At 40.0% G+C, this 19975-nt stretch overlaps 1 protein-coding gene across 2 annotated transcripts in view; it reads left to right on the top strand.

The window, feature by feature from the left end:
- LOC139143398 (protein Wnt-6-like) overlaps positions 1-6951 on the top strand; it is a 29509-nt gene extending 22558 nt beyond the window's left edge. For both annotated transcript variants that reach the window (XM_070713694.1, XM_070713693.1), the window contains one exon: positions 4292-6951. In XM_070713694.1, the coding sequence (XP_070569795.1) occupies positions 4292-4762 (471 nt within the window). In that variant the 3' untranslated portion in view covers positions 4763-6951. The remainder of the gene's footprint in view (positions 1-4291) is intronic.
- The last annotated feature ends 13024 nt before the right edge of the window (positions 6952-19975 follow it).

Genomic DNA, 19975 nt, shown 5'->3' with positions numbered 1-19975 from the left:
ATATCTGTCTATTCATCCATATATCTGTATACGATAGTTTCTCTGTATGTCTAAGTATCGGTCTATCCATCTATATATTTCTTTATCTATCTTTCTCAGTGTGTGTCGACCTCAATGTTCATGTGATGAAGCGAAAGTCTACGGTCTCATTTCAACAGTTGTGGTACGACTTGACTCCCTATGGTTATCTACATCATCAATCACCGTAATAAACCTAGAAAGATTCATTAAATTTACAAAATTGCAAAGTAATCTCAGATTGATTGACAGGTCACGTGCGTCAGCCGGCAAGTTTCTAATTTTATTTGGTCAAGATAATCGGTTGGATTTGTGAAATCGTGCTTCTAATGAATATTGCACCACTGCCTAAAGCTATCCCGCCCGCCGTCATCACCAACCCCACGCTGTTCAGCTTTCCCAGCGCATATCGCGTCACCGAAGAACGAGGGAGGGTTCACTCGTCGACTACCTTAACGTTGTATCTTTCATTCTTTAAACCAATCAACACAGATTGTGTGGAAGAGGACCCGGCTTAGGTTACGACATCTGATAATGCCAGTCGACTCTCGCGTAATTACCCGACGAAGGACGCGGTCATAGAGGCGGGACTATCATGGCCACTCGCCCCAGCATCCCGCTGAGGCGGCAGAGTGATAAAAATCGTCCACGGCATGACGATTCTCGATAAAGTTTGAATTAACTTTTTTTCATTCCGACGAACCCACAGCATGAGGTAGTTTGCGCCTCGAAAACGACAGATTTAAACATTTCCTCAAGCAAACTTTCAACCGTTCTCTTTCAAAATCAAAAATAGAAATGGGGGGGGGTCACCGTGCAAATTTTGATATTAGAGGAACACGTTACCAAATATTTACCGATTTTTGAAATTCAAAATGGCCGCCGTTCATGTTTTATCTCGATGGGGAAAATACAATTCCCGATTTTCACAAAACTAAGGCCAAAAAAAAAAAGAAATGTTCTGGTCAGGCCTTTCTTTAAAAAATGGTGCGGCGACGCGGCTTTTTTTTTTTTTTTTTTTTTTCCTCCTCCTCAAGGGAGGGAGCAGGGTCAGTTAAAGCGCCAAAGCTTAGCGGCTATTTGCATAATCATTTGCATATCATTAATTTATATTTGCATATGGATGTAAGCTTGCACATGCATCCACACATACATGTACACTCACAACAAAATGCAATGGTAACACACAAGTGTGCAGTTTGAACATCATGGAAACTCTTTATTCCACTTAAATAAATCATCACAGTATTGTAATTACAATTGCAATTAAAACAGAAGATTCAGATTGAAACTTTGAGAGCAAGAAATGGTTCGTCTGATTGGAGTTTCATTAATACATAGGCCTATATTGCTAATAAATTGTCAAAACTTGCCAACAAAGAGGAAAATTCACAAATTTAAGCTTTACACAATTCAAATGCAATTGAGTTTTATATCATTTTTGAACGACAAACACCGCGAATAATTTTTCATCACGGGGATAGATTTCAGCCAGCGCCCCCCCCCCCCCCCCCCCCCGCATAACTTCTACTTCCACTGAACATCGTCGTTCGATTCTTGATTTTAAAAATACCACCAAGATGATCACAAGACATGAACTAAGTACAACTAGAATCCCTCGAAAATCAGGTGTAAAATCTTTCAGAGAACGTGTCAGAGTCTGCAGAGTGGAACCACACGCGACGCCAGGATCAATGTCAACACGTTATAAACCTGTCGACCAACATGGCCGCCGCCATATTGAAATTTATGCAATGTGAACTCGATCGCGATCGTGATCGTACTCAGACAAAACTCATCATTGTACAATCATAATCAACCTCACCAGTCAACTCTTGTTTCTTTTGCGGTCCATTTCATTGATCAAAGCATGGGAATGTGATCAAAGCCCTGCTAGTGCTACACCGCTACCTCTGTGAACACTTGTCCGCGATGTATACTGTCTTTGTTGGTCGTAGTAGTCGTTCTGGAATGAAAATTTGTGAACAACCCAGCCGATTCTTCTATTGTTTTAACGTTCCTCTCAACACTTCCGGACAACTTATCCGATGCATACCATACTTCACACCTTCCACTCTTTCACCAGGTTAAAAGTTGCAGTGAGCGCTTATGTGTAGACAATGCATGCATCAGCTGGTAGCTACGCAGAGCGTGTGAACTAAAGGATGGCGGGAATATTTTAAAGCGTAGCGGGGAGAATCAAAGCGTAGCTGGGGGGGGGGGGGGAAGGCGAAAGCGTAGCGGGACCGCTTGGCCTGGGGATAACACTGAGTTTTATAGTTTTATCAATATAGTAACATTTAAACTGTTCATGCAGTCACTGATCATGTGCCCCAAAGAATTTTCTTTCTCTTCAGCCGTTTTGGTTTGGTGTTATAGTAATCAGTATGTAGTTTGCCACAGCCGCGGGCCTCAAACCAGGAAAAAAAGGGTGACGCGCTGTTGTTCAAGTGACGCGCGCGCTGACCAGAACCATTTTCATTTTTTTTTTTGGCCTAAGCAACTGAAAACTTTGTTTAGTCCATAAACTTCAAAATGAGCCCCTACAAGTGGTAGGCCAAAATAATATTGTAAAAGTTTGAGTCAAAGTACCTGTCCCCGAGGCACATGCTATCCTAAAGTAAACATATTATATCTAAGTAAACAAAACGCTTATTGATAAGGTCACTCGAAACCATGCCTCGCACCGTTACCAAGCGACATGGCATCACTGTCCATCATTCCGTGTTCGAATTCGACCGAAGTTCCCAGTCAACCTTTTCCACGTCCTCTGTTTAGGTGGAGATGGTTTCTTAAAGAGGATAAAACCAATAAATTTCCGGTTAGTTACCAATTCATGTCACAGTTGTCTATAACAGCCCCCCGCGTGATGAACCATGTATACCCATTTTCCACGGCTTGTCTCTTATTTCAGAATTCTCCAATACTAAGGAGACTACACCGGATGCCCAATATTTCTTCTACCAATTATGCCTCTGGTGACCTTTAGCTCACTGGTGGAAAAAAATTGCTCAATTACTCAAAGAAAAAGAAGAGCACCCAGCTGAAAATGTTTGGACGAATACGGAGAATCGTTACAGGGCTGTGTAATGTCCGTTTTACAGTTAAGCTCAAGTAAACAACTTGGATTTCACATCTTGAAGCGCTGAGGATTTTGTTACTATATATATTATTGGCCGTGTGCTTCTATAACCGTAGTCATTGCATCCTGTTATTGTCAGCGCGTCATCCGCACATCATGCACATATGGTCTCTATCTAGGCATTTCCTTGACAACGAGCCAAGTGCAGTATGTACATCGTGAAAAAGATCTGAGTTATTGCTGTTTGGTTATGATTTGAGTGTTTTTGCTCCCATATTGAGCAATATTTTCCTACCCCGCGTTTCCTCTTCTCGTAAGTGCATGAATTTCATGAGATAGATTTGAAACAGATTGTTGGTCTGCGTGCCAACAAATTACGCATCGTTGCGCCGTGTTGTTCACTGCCGTATGAGGTCAGAATATAGTGCAGAGATTGAATTAGCTAGAATCACGGCTATTATCAGTTAATTTCTTGTAGGTCTTTGCTGTCATCATCCCGAAAATATGATTTATGGCCTGATACACGTCTTTATTTAATGTTTGCTCTCCGGTTTATTAATCTGTGTACAGAATATAAGGTCATTTTTGAAGCCGTCGGTTCATAGAGTCGCACATTTTTGTACATGTACTTCATTTTATTGGTTAAGCGTGAAACTTTAAAATTTGCTTAGTCATACCGTTTTCCCCGTCGATCAATCAAATACGAAAGGTCCAGGATATGTTATCATGTACTAATGCGTTTTCCCCCGATGGGTAGAATAGAGGAATGGGACATTTCTGCGGCCGGTATCACTTGCCGAATGCTTCAAACACGGAGTCTACCTCCATGATTCACATGAAGACTCTTGTCTTTGTAGCGTTCTGTCCCATGACATCATCAAGTATATCGTGCGCAGCGAGTAAACTGTACTTCTGGTGGTGAATTCATTGAAAGTCTGGGTCAAAATTACCCGATTTGCTGGCTCTGTAAGTTTCATCGTCGCTTGAATGTGCGCTTTGACACATTTTTTGCATCATTCATACGTCCATCATGGTGTGAAATAGATGACATTTACTGATGGCCATCAATTGGAAAGACAATTGAACAGAATCGCTTTTATGTGTCATAGATAAGAAATGAATTGAATATTACAAAAAGAAATTCAGACTATTCATGTTTTGACATCTTTTTTATCTTTTTGATCCATTCAGGCCATCAAAGACAACATGAGGATGGAATGCAAATGTCACGGACTGTCTGGCTCGTGTACGGTAAAAACTTGTTGGAAAAAGATGCCAGTTTTCAGAGATGTCGGCGATAGGCTCAAGGACAAATTCAAAGGAGCTGCAAAAGTGATTGGCGGGAACAACGGCGGGCTGCTGCCATCGGGTGCTGAAACCATCAAACCGCCTGGGCCACACGACCTGGTCTACATAGCCGACTCGCCAGATTTCTGTAAACCTAGCCGAAAAGTGGGATCTCTCGGGACCGCTGGAAGGCGTTGTAACAGTACATCGCTGGGTATTGGCGGTTGTGATCTTCTGTGCTGCGATCGAGGATACACTGAGCAGACGATAGTTGTGACTGAGAACTGCAAGTGTCGTTTCCATTGGTGTTGTGTTGTGAACTGTGACACATGCACGACGAGAAAAACCATTCATACGTGTAACGACTACACATAACCGTGAAGACCACGCATCTGTGAATTTTATTCATTCCCGTACGAGGATATATATCAGCTTTGAGGTATAAGTCAATTTGCCACCTAACACACGGATATTTCTATACAGAAATATTATAATCCGAATAACTTTTCGAAGAGTTGAACAAGCTGGAAAACCGAAAATTAGTGACATTCAGTAATGGACTTCGGATAAGAATGTGGACTTGAACACGTGTAAAGACTGTGATTGGACACTTCCGGCCCTTACGTCATTTTCCCATAATGCCACGTTCTCCGTACACGTTGATTCTGTTCAACATTTTTAATTATTTATGCGATGCATTGAGCAAACGATAGAAGGAAACAGAGCGAAGCTTTCCGATAGACTTCATAAGTCTAACCGAGTCAGTATTACGCATTCACGAGCATTTCTGTCGATTTTGGCTCTGGTTTTAACAACATTTACTTTTTAAATACATATTCGAATAGTGTAGACAACTTGGTGAAACTATTGCTCCACTGGGTCACAGTAACAAATTGCTTCTATGATGACCGGCAACTGTACATGGTAATGGTCTCTGATATTAATATTTGCTCTTTGTATTATGTCTCAAAATAATGCTTCAATCCGATTTCACACTTTATGTCGATTTCATAAGCTGTTGTTCTTTTCATGTTTTAGCAACAGAGCTCTAGTAGCCGCTATAATTTCTGATGTGAGCCGGGTTAGCCGTTGCTAATTTCTGTAAATAATGTTGGTCAAAATTATAGTAAATGTTCGAGACAGCGAGCATTTATGAGTAGATTTTTTTTCGACACCGAAATGCGAGATGTTACAGATTTCTTTTGAAAACATTCACATAATTGCTTCATCACCAGCTGTATGTATTATCTGACCGTTGTGTGCGATCAGCTTCCGCGTATCAAATGCTATCGCTTGTTCGGTCCTTTTCAACAACTGTGCGAGAGTGTATCGTTTTTAAATTCCTTTTGAACACACGCGAAGTCGGACTTTGGCTAAGTATAGCAGCGCCCCATAGCGTGTACACCAATTCACTAGTTGTGAACGTATAAACCACGACATCACTATTGTGTAAGTTGCACTCGTGAAAGCCAAACCCATCACTATGACACCATTGTAACCGACCTACCGTGTCACGATCTCTTTCCAAGATAAAACGAAGTTTTCAAGTGACGACTTCAGAGGTCGTATTTTTTTTTGTAAGTTGTTCTTAGTGTCAATGTGATTGCGTTTGCGAACCGTGTTACCTCAAAACACTCCAAAAATCCCACCGATATGGCAGCCTTCCTTGCTCCCTACCATGACGAATTTGAGAATGTCAAGAAAATAACTAGTTTCATAACATTTTCCGGATGTTATTTATTTCATTTATTTTGATTTGATTGCTCGGTAATATAAATCATTAAAACGAACTTGCTACGTGACAGCAATAAATCTATTTTCTTGTGTACATATATCATAGCTGCTACGCATGCGCAAATCCATTCAAGTCGTGGTGCTCAGTCGCAACGTTTAGTTGTCGCATTATCTGATGCGTCAGAGAAAGTACGTGTGTCCTGCAGCGTTGAAATATCTGTTTTAAAAATTCGATAGCAAGATGTTTCAGAAGTGTCTTATCGCAAAATTATAGAATGATCGTGTAGACTCTAAATTTATGTAATATCGGTCTCGTTTTTATTTTGGTGACTATAGGCTGATATTGTAATGTCGAGTGGCAGTATTATGCCGAAATATCACAACTTTTGCTTCGTATTAGCGCCTTGCCAGCAGATCTTAAAACACCTAGCGACTGCGTCCATTCTGTCATGCCTTGGAATATCTTACTTTTTTGTCTCATGCTTAACATTTATTCTGCCAATGAAACCGTTGGCTGTGTGTTTTGTGATGCGCAAGAATGATATTGTCACCGGTTTATAGAAATATACGTGAAATGTACTATTATTTACCTTGCAACTAGCAGGCTGAGAGAAACTTTAGAAACATTACTTTAACTTTGAGCTCAACACACGAAGAACAACATTTTTTACTTTTTTTATTAGGTCACTAGGTCGAGCTATCGAATTTTCGAAGCCAAGATTCTTGCGATATTTGTATGCCTTGTCGTTCGTTTCACTGAGGTTGTATATTTCATTATAGCATTATTTATTTAAAAGAAAATAATACCACTTTTCACTTTGTTAAGAGTCCCTTATGCTCCGTGTCTTTCATCATCGGGCCCAGCCGGGGTTTCCCGAGGGACCTCCGCCTGACTCTGAACTCCTCCAGGGGGTCACTTCCCGTGACCCTTGACCCATTTCTGTCAAGCACACGTGGATGTGGTATCCGCCTCAACATTTTGCAAGTCACCAGTATACGATTTCCCGCCCTCTGTATCATATTTTAATGAACGCCCCCAAGTGAAGAAGTCCCCTCCTTTTCTTTTATGGATGAATCCAACGAGTGCATGTGCTCTGTACCGATACTAATTTGATAAAAGTTCAGAGTACATAAATTTTGTATTTCTTCATTCTTGTATTTTTTTTTAATCTGAAGATATTCACTTATTTATCATCATCGCTTCTCATAATGACAAGCTTGTTCATCTAGGGATTTTGATACTTGCCCCTCATCAGTATAAATCGATTTTAGATTTTAAAAATCGTTACTATGTGGGATTTTGACCGGCCCTACTCAGCGATGGAGACATTTAACATCACATCCACTCTCTGAATGTAGTATGCCCATTGCCATGCAAAGTGATTGTACACTTTGGTGGGTGTAACGAGATCATGGGAGAACATACTTACGGACACACACATGCACACACAGGGGCATATTATAACAATGATAAGAATAGTAATATACACGAACACAAACAGACAAAAAAGAATGGTAAAAATACCAGTAGTAGACGTCTGTACCGAAGATGTTGCGGGTGTTGTTCGACTAAAGCGCCACCATGGTGTCATGGCAAAATTTAACTTTACTCTTTTTTGTCTTCTATTCGGTACCAGAATATAATACTTGACAGGCAAGGCCAGAGAGAGAGGGGAGAGAGAGACAGAGAGGGAGGGAGAGAGAGAGAGAGAGAGAGAGAGAGAGAGAGAGAGAGAGAGAGAAGAGAGAGAGAGAGAGAGAGAGAGAGAGGGGGGAAGTGAGAGGTAGGAGGAGAGAGGGAGGGGAGATAGACAGACGTGAGAGGGATAAGTCTCCGAAATAATTGACATGCTTTGATATTACAACGCTTTCAGATTTATTAGTATACGCATATATCCAATCGAAAGTCTGATGTTACTAAGCGCTGTCTGATACCATTAGGATCAACTCAAAAACTGCAGACCTCGAAATCGCAACCTTTAATTACGAACGAAAAAATTGAGTATCATTAGACTAGTGCAAAATTAACCAAAAGATCACCTTCACGAAGATGATATACGACTTAACAGAAACATGTCAAAATTATCGAATGGAGCATAGATATCGCACCAATCAGTGCGCAGTGACGCAAGAGTAAGGGAAAAGAGTTTAGCTGGTACATGCAGCATAATTACTTGCTTCCTCGGAAGACCGTTTCGCGGAAGAATATTTAATGAATTCGCTAAGATGGATGTTTTGTGACACTTAGATTTATTATATATAAAATATTCGACGTTCCTTTGAAATAATTTATGCGTGTGCGTCGAATGCGAAACTGTTTTCGCATTCCTCGGCTTCTGTCAGGTCAAATTTGTTAAACATTAAGTTACAGGTCCGTCTGGCTTCAAAATTTGAAACAAACTTAGTACTTTGAATATAGAATTATTAAATAAGTAATGTATTCCTATAACGCAACCAGATCTCTTGCGTTTTGACTTAAAAACCTGATTTACTGCATCACGCCCTATTTAAGATCAAATGAAGTTTGTTTTTTTAGTGCGCTAAACGCCAAATATGACACGCGATTTTGATGAAAATTGATGCCCCTCGAACCTTATGAAAAATAAATATGTACGGGCGTTACGTACGCTGCACACTGTAAAAATGTTTATACTTCGGCGTATGCGTGATCCAGGCGCAGGAAATTGGATTCTTTGTCAACAGAATGCAACGTCCAATGGGAGCTCCATCCGATGTGTTGAGGGAGTTGTCCCTATCGAATACCTGGTTCAAGGAAGGTCTGCATACTTTATAGAAACTGCACGATATCACCCAATCACTGTGGACGGAGTCAATCATGCAGGGACTTTGGTGTGCACAGAGGCCATTATCACTCATCAAAAGAGTAAAGACAAAAATGTCAATGAAGCTGTAGACGCCATAGATGTCCATATAGTGGTGAAACTTCCTGAATATTTTACTTGAGAAAAGATGACATAATACAAGCAATACCTTGAGATAGTGCAATAAAGTATCCTTTACAAACCAAAGAAAAGATATTGTTGATTTCTTTATAGTACAGGAGATCCCCGGGAGCTTGTGATTATTTACGCTGTCACGGTTATGGTTTGATCGACACAGCAACGATGCTGATCAACAATGCCTCCTTTCAACACAAAAGCTTGGAAAGTTACATTTCCACTTCCAAAGCAAAACAAGAAATAAAAACGACAAAAACTCAACTGTCTTTCAGATTTTCAATCTGCGCTCATAAGTCAGCGCAAAGCACAGTGCAAGCTGCAGCAGGATATTTGTCCGCCCTGGGTAAGTACGCCCTCTGTGTTCGATTTTCATCTTATTTTCACCGGCAACCAGCTTCCTTCAACAACATCGTTTCCGATCTCTATCTGTAGGCTTGCTTTCTTTTCTATTATAAACACATTTTCTTGACCATGCCAAACTATGAAACGTCGATTACGAAACGCTAGAGTTGATATTTAAGTATAAAAACCGATGCAAGAGATTAAATTGAATTCAATGAGAATACCTGGCTAGATAATCTTGACTTGCTTGATGCACCTGCCTCATTGCATAAGCTTACTGCGTTCGATGTTATAAAAATCGGGTCTAGCGAGTACGAGTATGGGTTGGACAACATTCTTCAGTAGATTTCAAAAAACCTGCCGGCGAATGTGTCTGGTCAGACAACAAACCCCCATCTACTCTGTCACAGTGCGCAGAATCTTGTTCTGCGTAAAATTCTATGATGTTGGACTAGGTGGAGCAAACAACATTTGGCTCTCTCAAAGTGACATGATTTTTAAAGCGAAGACATTCAAACAGACAAATGAGTCAGCAACGCGTTTTATAGATAGAAGAAGTAAATGAAACGCCTGCGTTGATCTATAGAAGGCGTCTTTAGGTTTGGGGGATGGGGTCACGGTGTCTTCGACTTAATTTTTTGTCCTTCCGCCTATGCATGGAATTCATTTAATGGTTTATAAGTTGCGAATTACCTATTTTCACTGTTAAAAAATATCAATTTGTAGTGATTTTTCATCAGTTCTAATTTATACCGCTTGGAAACCTGGCAACCATTTAACTTTCTGTGCATGTCGGCCAATTTCTGAAAATGAAATATCTGCAACTCAGTTGGCGTTGGCGGCGCTATTTCTATGGGAGGGATATAATCCGGAACAAACAAATGCGACCAACTTTCCTCGCAGCGAACAGAAATTCAAACCGGGTAGGAAAGAAACTGTTTCAATAAACACACTTTATAACACTCATAGCTGCCAGCTGTACCACCATGCGACGTAAATAGACGAGTGATCGAACGAATGCCACACAAAATATACCATCGACACAGACTGGGTAATGTGGGCCAGCTTTTGGTTTGAACTCCCGTCCGGAAGACAAATGCCGGCCACAATGTGACTGGTACAATAATACTCAATCGTCAATAGAGAACCAATATTGAAGCTTGAAGTATATAAGGTCAACAGGTCATCAACAGAGGAAGACCGGACATTAAAAGAGGATGTCTTTCTGAAGAATGTGTTACATCCTTTTAACAGCTTTATAGAGTCTCAAATCATATCCCTTTGTTTTGGGAAAATTCCTAAAGCCTTTGAGTTTTAAAGAATGGCCTATATTAAAGACAGGGTGTGCAACGAGGGAAATATACAAGTTTAAGGACGTCACAGTCGCTAAGTACGCCTACAGATTTGACTCAAACTTGTGAAATATCTTCAAGGGTGGTCTTGTCTCCATTGTCGTGTTTTGTCAATATCGCACAAAGGGATTGGTTAAGACTGTTCAACGGATAAGTGAGAATTTCTCAGGCCCCTTTGAATTGGTAAATCCCAGTAAAAACCACGCTTTCAACGCGCGACCACGTTGAAATTGAGTTAGTAGCCCGAATTCAAGAATGAAATGCCACGTCTGGATGGAGATTATCTTCTGCTTTTGTCTAAGGCGGGTCACTTCATAATCGAAAAATTGGATCATCAGCCGTAGACGCTTGGATATAGGTCGATTCTATCTTGTTCTATTTCGGGGGGAAAAAACACCGGAATGTTGTAATTGGTTGGAACCAATGATTGATGGTTTGATTGGCAGATATGAACTTGTAGGGTAAACAGGCAGCGATTGTCGTTTGGGTATTTTTTGTGCATAGATATGGCTTTGGCCCGGGGCCGTTTACCTACATCACAGTAACACAGAAAAAACTGCAATCTTTTGTGTGTCTATTCAATGATAGGAACTTTTTGGGGAAGAAGTATTGGTGTTCACTTAACCACTATTGCCGGGTTAAACAGTAAATCTTTAGGGACACCAATTACCAAACTTATTAGATTTTCGCTTTCAGCACAAGATAGGAAATTACGCTGTATAATGTTACCGTTGTAGCCGCAATCAATCATTCCACTTATTGCAAATTTCTTTCAATACAGTCGGGAGTTGAAAAGAGAGAATGATAATGATGGATTGGCATTTTTGACTCACCTAACAAGCGTGAGATAAATATCGTGTAAGTTGCCCTTGTGTGTGTTTTAGATGGGGTGGACAGAAGTCACGCCGCCGTGACTCTATGCATTGTCTCGTGTGATTGGTGGAATAGAACAAACCAGCATTTCTTTGTCAAGGATGAAATGGAAACTTATCTTTGCTTTCTCGAGTAAGAGGAAACATAGTCGAAACGATCCAACGTGTGATGTCAAATATGATCATGGGGATAATCGGATATGGTGATATGGTGGTGAGAGGGAAATAGAGAGATACAGCAAAGAGGGGGGAGATAGTAAACGGAGACAAAGATTGATATTAAGAGAGTTAGAACTGGCATCAGAAAGAGAGAAAAGAGCGAGTGTACCAATCGAATCTTTCATACAAATGCAGTTTCTCCAAAAAGTAGGGTTTTTTTAAATTACTGTCAAAATTGGTTATGATACTCATGACAACAAGGAACCAAGTTTTCTGGCTTTTATCATCAGATCGATGACGTAACACCAAGTTCTAATATTATATTTTTTTCGTGGAGGAGCACAGATGGATCACGCATATGCGATATCGCCAGGTTCTTACAGGTTTTCATTCTTGAAAAGATAGTGTGAGGCATCTTGCGCTATTGGCCTGACCCCTATCGGGGTGTAGAGGACTGTAGAATGGAAGTCACAACGCCTTGCCGAAACCATCACCACGATAAAAAGCAATTTACAGCAATTTTTATTTTCCGACCATAAAATTTTAATGGTCCATGGTTATACGATTTTTTTCTCTACTTTTTTTGTGGTTTTTCCGACGTCAGTGCGTGTGACATGGTTTCTAATCAACGCTCGTCTGACGCGCTCATTACCAATCTTTGGTTCTCTGCACACTTCTTTCGGACGTTCTTGAGAAAAAAAACGACAATAAAAAGTAAAAACACGTGTGAACTTCGAATGAAACCGACGAGATGACGAAATTGACGCCCATACCTGTAAAAGTTCGGCATGGGAAAGAAAACCTAGAGAGACACACCAAACTGTCTACACCAAGTACCCAGCCCGGGATCGTATTACTCGCCCTAGGAGAAGACGTTTCCATTTTTTATGTTCGGCAAATACACCATTCGGACAGCCGATGGCCAAACGGACACGCTAAAATATCGATACAATCGAGAGGACATGAAACAAAAGAAGTGGACATTTTAAGCCCCCAATTAGGTCACCAGAGATCCGTGACCCTGGTACAATATTCCCTTTCCACAATGCAACATCACACGCGATTCAGACAAAATTTCAGACGGTAACGTCATTTAGTATTAAGAATTTCAATGACTTAAACGATGCTGAAAAGACTCAAACATTTCTTTGCATGACATGCTTAATTTGAAGTTAACCACCTTTTCACTCGCTGGAAAGTTTTACCCCGGGCATGCATTATACATGACAGTTAAGTTTTCAATGTTGCGAATACAGACTTTGGGCAAATGTGGGGGATTTAACAGTCTGCTGCAAAGAAACCATAATATTGCTTAGTTTACCTTAGACGGACCGATTGCGTCAGCCAGCAGACGTACCCAGAGCGCTGACCGATGAAACGACAGTTTTGATTGGTTCAAACCTGTATGACGCCGACAAACTGTGACTTCAGAGCCACATTTTCGAACTCCATCGCCCATGCGATAACCACAAACAAACCTTGAACGCATAATGTACTTTTGAAACCTTACTGAGACAAACCTCTTCGACTGCTGGAAGTACGGATCTCAATTTCTCTCGCAATTTCGAATAAACGTGGTCTGCACGGTATTTTTAAATTTACTTCGATAACATGACAATGAATGACGAAGGCAGACACCTTGGTTCATGAATGCAAATGAACTAAAAGTTCGCCCTCAAAGCTAACTGAAACCAGAGAGAACCAAAAACCGTCAATTTTGGTTTGTCGACAATCTATCAAGAACGAGACCATGTTTCACTATTTCGTCTTCTGAGTGACAGCCGTGTTGAACTTCTTCAGGTTCACCCACACGGCAGACGCTTACCCTGGAGCTCCAAACTGAATAACCGCACATTTGGCGTGTCGGCGAATAAAAGAGCGATGACATATATCTGAACCCTCAAAGATATCGTCGGCGTGAGAATGCAAGAACTTATCTCTGAAACAGATATTTCGTCTCATATATTTGAATATTGTCTTACAAAGTAACTGGCTTTAACTGTCTCCACGTAGCAGCGTCAGAATTTGGTACAAGTCATAGAATAATGTCGACATAGCATAATAACGATAGGGCTGGTTTTAACATCGGTTTCACACCTCGCTCCTGTCATTGGCCAGACAAACGGGCGGGACATCAATTCAATGACACATCGAGACCGGGAAACGATCTGGGAGTTCCCGTGAGCATCATAACGTGTCGCCGAAGATAAAGAACAAAAATGTACTCATGAATTCGGGGAAAACAATTGTGCGATTGTATGTACACCAAATGTGACCACATATGGAAACAGCATTTAAGCCAACCAACACGATTTCTCATACTATATATTTGCTTTACAGATTTCAGCTTCAAAATTCTGGCTTCTCTTTGATATGTATGCCCTATTAAACTCGTCATGTTCGCACAAAAATTGCACGAAGAAACCATTTCTCCATGGATGTGTTTTGGTCGCAACCAAAAAACTGTGGCCGACAAAGTAAAGCTTCGTGGAAAAATATTGATATTACAGGCGTGCTGGGTGAAAAATAACGATATCGTCTTGAAAAAATGGCCATTCTATTTTGACATCAGCAGTGAACTTCATTAATTTAAGAAGCGTTTGGAGAGCGTGGTAGATGTGACGATTTGTCTGAAATTGCCGTAACGGTTGAAAATTGAATGCGCTCATAGCTGGTAGATTCCTAGGAGGCGACATGTAACCACATATACACGTACTTAAATGTATAAATTATGGTTTTTTTAAATAGATAGAAAATAAAATGTGAAAAAAACCACCGCCATTTGAGATTTGAGGTTTTTCTCCCTTTATTACATCTGTCTAGTGACTGTTTCTGTTCAACTATTGTTTAATCATATGACACAAAGACCGTCTCTGTACTGATATATATATATATATATATATATATATATATATATATATATATATATATATATATATTATATATTATATATACACGCCACCATCGTTTTCACGTCAGAGTTCAGAGTCGCTCGGTTCTGCTGATTTTAGTGACTTAAATAGCAGCGGTTAACGGAGTCACTCAAAATTTAGACAATTTTTCTTGACTTGAATTACAGCAAATGTTAAACGACTGTTTGCTGATAGGTAGCGAGTTTCATTCAAGAAAATGGCACGATTGGCTTTATGGATACAGCAAATCGAGGGAAAATCCGGTAGATAATAAAAAAAGCGGGCTGACCATCAAACGTCTACGCTGACGTCAAAATTCTATCACTGCGTCGTCATTGCGCGTCTCTTGCTTTGCGAGCGTAAATGCTACGCTTCGTCGTAAAAAAGGAGAGCCCGCTAACCACGGAATGAAAACGACTGAAGCGGTAAACTTGATGGCGTCATTCCAGGTTTCTAAGTATGGAATACGGATAGAGGCAATAATGTTTATATCTCATCAACAGATTTCCCGCCTTCCGCTCTTTGAAGCTGCTAAACCTACCTAGAACAGAAAATTGGAAAATTCCATAAGAGGTGTAGTTAAAAACCAGTTAACCTGTATACGTGATTCGGCGGACCAATGCATCTCTCTCAACTCTCAGCTAAAATGGATGGCATTTACATATTGCGGAATTCGTCTGGTTGCATCCGATTGGCGATTTGCGCGGTTCCTTCTCTGTAAACTATAAGTACTTTTTAAATTTTGTAACGCTCTTGGTCAAAACCGTGACCCCGTACAATTTCAGACAGCTGTTGTAACTGTTTGGGTTTGTATGCAAGCCGTACCAGATGCCTGATACCTTGTTCGCATCATTTTGTGTAGAAGTTTTCGTCAAGTACCACAGCTTGAGCTCTCGTTTACGCAGAGCCGTACTTTACTGTAACAAAATATGCCAACATTTTGTCTGCAGACGCCATCTACAGTTCGTCCGCAACACGTAACGGTGTCTTCAATAACTCGAATATCTCCTTCATAAATATGTCTGAGGTTAGTTTGGCAAAAAGTAAAAAAGCGTATATTGGACGATAGAAAAACCCTCGACGACCCAGCGTAAAATTTTCACTTCGTTACGATGTTGCCTTTTACCCTACGTTTTCGTATGTTAGTTTTGAGATTTAAATTTCATAAGCCAGTCCCTTTACTCATGAAATTTCTGGAGCGCTGTGAACCGAAAACGGCTTTTACTACCGATGACTCGAATAAAACGTTTATGAAAAAGGCAGCAATGACACGGTCCGTAAAAATGTCATAATTATTAAGTGGTAATGAAATCTGATACTTGAGGTTTTTTACGAAGAGATGGAATTAAGGTTGAGGAAGGTGGTGTTGTTTAATTACAATACAAAGCTTGAATATTTGTGCAAAAAAGGCTACGGAAAGGCTATGAAAAGGGTGCTAGTTTAATGTTCGGCCATTTTGTCGCCGCGGTCGAGTGCAACGACCGCACGGATTTCAGCGGAATTGGATTGATATACGCTGAAACGAGAAGACGTGTGCCGAATGACTTTCGTTTATCGCTCTCCGCGCCGACCTACACGCTCTGTAAAACGAGTCTTAATTGAGCCCCCACTTTCCGTCGACGGGTTGGTTGTCCCGTAGTCGCCATTGTTTTAAGGGTTTCGAAGATCACCTTTCTTTCCCTTTTATTTTTTTTTATTTGTTGTATTTGATGCCGTCGTCTGCCGCCCAACAAGTATGCCATATTTCTCAAAACGTTTGACGAAATAACGTGCTTTTGGTTACAGTACAATGACGATAAGTGGATCAATACTGTTCGAACGATGACTCAATATCTGTCTTTATACAAAATGGGCGGTTTGCCCGGCCCCAAATACTTTCTAGATGTACGCTGAAACAAGACGACATGCCATCGGGAGTATTTGTGGTAGTTGAAATATATTAAGAATAACGATATCGATGACCATTACCTCTGTAGGTGGAAAGACGACACTCCTAACCCATACGAGCACCTTCGACCAGAACTGACGGCTTTTCAATCATCACCAGCTCCTAGCCGCAAATTTTAAAAACAAAACAGTTTCCGATTTCTTGTCAAAAACTTACCATTTTTTCCCGATTAGCCGGTTTTCTTAAGACAAGGGGGGAGTTATATATGCGACAAGCTTGCGGTTCTGCCAAAATTTCTCTAGTTTTCTGCTCAACAAGTAAACAATGATATGTCACAACGGGCGAGTCAGTCTACACCTCTGCCTTCAAGTTTTCACTGTGTTTTGGTCTGGGGTCCCCCTTTGTCAGGATGCCACCCACGAATTTCCAGATCATTTCAAAGTGATTGTGCGTGGATTGCGAGACTGGAATACCTCGGAAATTTGAGTTGGCCCGTCGTCGTCCGACATCGCTTTCCGAGTTTCGTATTTTTGTTTGGGGAAAGGTGCCTTCATTGAACCAAGAACAAAAGCTCACACACTGCTTGAAATATAATGTTACATTCAAGTAGTCCAACCAGCTCACGCCACTTAGACATGGGTCAGTGGACAAAACGCACGGGACAGGAATAATGAAAACCAAAAAAATGTACTTTTTTTAAATAAACTGATTTTATTGTTTGTTGAGAAAACGCTCTTTCGTGGAATGGTACAAGTTTGAGTTGATATAATTTTACATCTCAGAAGTGTGAAATTCTTGTAACATATTTTGAAAATCCCACGACCATGAAGAGACCACTTCACCTTCGTTAGGGATCTCCTAAAAAGCGGCGTCATTTGTTTAAAATACTTATTTAAGCCTTTTTCGGGCGACCTGTCTAGACTCTATACATGGAAGTGAAGGGGAGTCAATGAACAGTCGATAATTTTGTCTATAAATGCTAAAAAAATCACAGTACAATGACAAAATAGTTTTGGCACATCTTTTTTTTACAAGACAGCCGCAAGTGTGAAAACTGGACTGTCACATCACGGGACAATATATCTTTCTCCAACCGAGGTGTCAAATTCGACGTCACATGACAAGGCAGACGACAGTAGCCACTGACCATAAAAACACAGATCGCATCTGGCGCCCATCTCAAATCCGTTGGACTTTTAAGTGTATACATTTCGACTTATAAAATCGTCACTGTGTTTGATAAGTCCAATGATGTGCAATTTCTACAAACCAAATGACATTATTAATAAATATCAACAAGTCATGTGACATTGTTCCGTCAGAGAACTTGAGTCGGTAGACAAGTCCATATCGAACGGGCGTCACAATGCAGTACCGATTCAAAGCTCAGACTACTGAAAAAGTTCCTGTGTCGGACATATTGTTGTATCTGACAGACTTTGTAAGATACTTATACAGGCACCATGCTGTATGACTTGGACTCTTAACGATTTAATATGTCGGTGTGGCAAGAAACAAAAGAGAATGTTGCAGTTGCGTCTCGCATGGTTGACATGCAGCCCAAGCGAGTTAATTACAGTTGTACAGGCCACAAAATTTGATGGCGTCTGAATTGATTTTGTTATGACGTCAAGTGACGACTTTGCAGAGCCGTGATTGGAAGCTCATATGAAGAGATACACTTTTGGGTTGCGGCGACGCACGCTGTAGTCATGGATATGTAATCAAATCTTGGAATACTAGTACTTCGGTCGTTGAAGCTGTGCAGTCTAACACCTGTGGCACTAAACGAATTAAGGAATTTCTCACTGTCTTATCGAAGGACTGAAAATATCACAGCATTCACAGTCTCTTAGGATATCCAAACATGAAGGGCTGACATATGTATTACTGATTTCTGACTATTTACAAATTAAAAACTCTGCACAGAGCAACTATTAAAAATCCAGCGGAGTCCGTGCTTGCAAATAAAGATCGTCCAGATGGGAGTAGTATATCCATTGGAGAGTTTGACTTGATTTTTTTTCAACTTTTCCGCAAGGAATTTCGTGGCTTACACAATCAGTTGGCGATTATTAGATTTTTGGGCCGGTAAAATCAGTCATCAGAGCAGCTATCACTACCATGTGATTTTATCATTAGGAAAAGCAGAAATTAAAATTTTCAAACTTTCTTTCGCCCATGTGACCCGTTTCTGAAAAAAATCGAATTTGACACCATGTCGGCTGAAATGCCAGAAAAGGTAATATACACTTTATAATATCTATGTATAGTCGCCTTGGAAACACTTACATCATGTTTATGGATATTCATCAACTTAAAGATAATCCACAAAAATATCAACAATTTATAAGCGATCTATAAATAAAAGAATATCATCTTACAATAAATCTACCAATGTCCCGTCTAATAATTAAAGTAATACCAAAAATATACTTTTGATTTTTGCAATATTTACAGACTATAGATTGAACACATGATAATTGTTTGTCTTGTAAATAATTTCTACAACAAGTGAATTAAATACTTTGCTCTGGAAAAAAAAACACGAGTAAGAGAAACCGAGCAAATAAACGGTCTCTCAACATTGTGACACAAATAAAATATGCATAGTGAACTTTGTTTATAAATAGCAAAAATCTGATTCCTTAAGGTAGAATGCGCCTCGGGGACAGATATCCGAAATCTCAAATGTTCTTAATTCTTTTCTAATCAACAAGTTGCGGGGACTCATTTTAAATCTCTTGGAGTAAGAGCAATTTTCACAGTGACTTAATTTTTCAAAAATCTAAAATTTAATCATAGAGTTAACACAGGGATGGCGGCCATTTTGAATTTGAAATATCGGTAAATGTCAGGTATAATGTTTATCTAGTACCAAACTTTGCAATGTGACCTTGATTTTCATTCTTGACTTGGTAAGAGAATGATTGAAAGTTTCATTTAGGAAAGTTTTGAGCCAAATTTTAAGTCTTTCACTTTGGATGCGCATACTACCTTAAGTCTTATGTAAAGGGAAAACATTGTCCTTTTCAACGCGGTTCCTATAACACCTAAAATGTCACCGAGAAATGGGATTGATCGGTGGGAAACAATATATTTTTATGATGAAAGTCTAAAAGAATTGAATTAAATACAAAGATTGCAAACGTTGTAAAATTTGTTATTTATATTAAACACCTCGGGTTTGAAAATTATGAGGACGGTCATTTCACAGGGCAACACTAACTGACCTTTGACCACAGTTCGTAGAAGATGCTAAAAGTCAGGGCAGCGGGTAATTTTTCTTCAGAAAATAATTCTCTGACCATTAATTTTATTCTCATCCAAAACATTTCGCCTAATGTAGTTTATTTATATATATATATA

The sequence above is a fragment of the Ptychodera flava genome, chromosome 11 (assembly GCF_041260155.1).
Source record: "Ptychodera flava strain L36383 chromosome 11, AS_Pfla_20210202, whole genome shotgun sequence".
Lineage (NCBI taxonomy): Eukaryota > Metazoa > Hemichordata > Enteropneusta > Ptychoderidae > Ptychodera > Ptychodera flava.
Note: the sequence above shows the minus strand (reverse complement) of the source record. Positions and strands in the feature narration are given on the sequence as shown.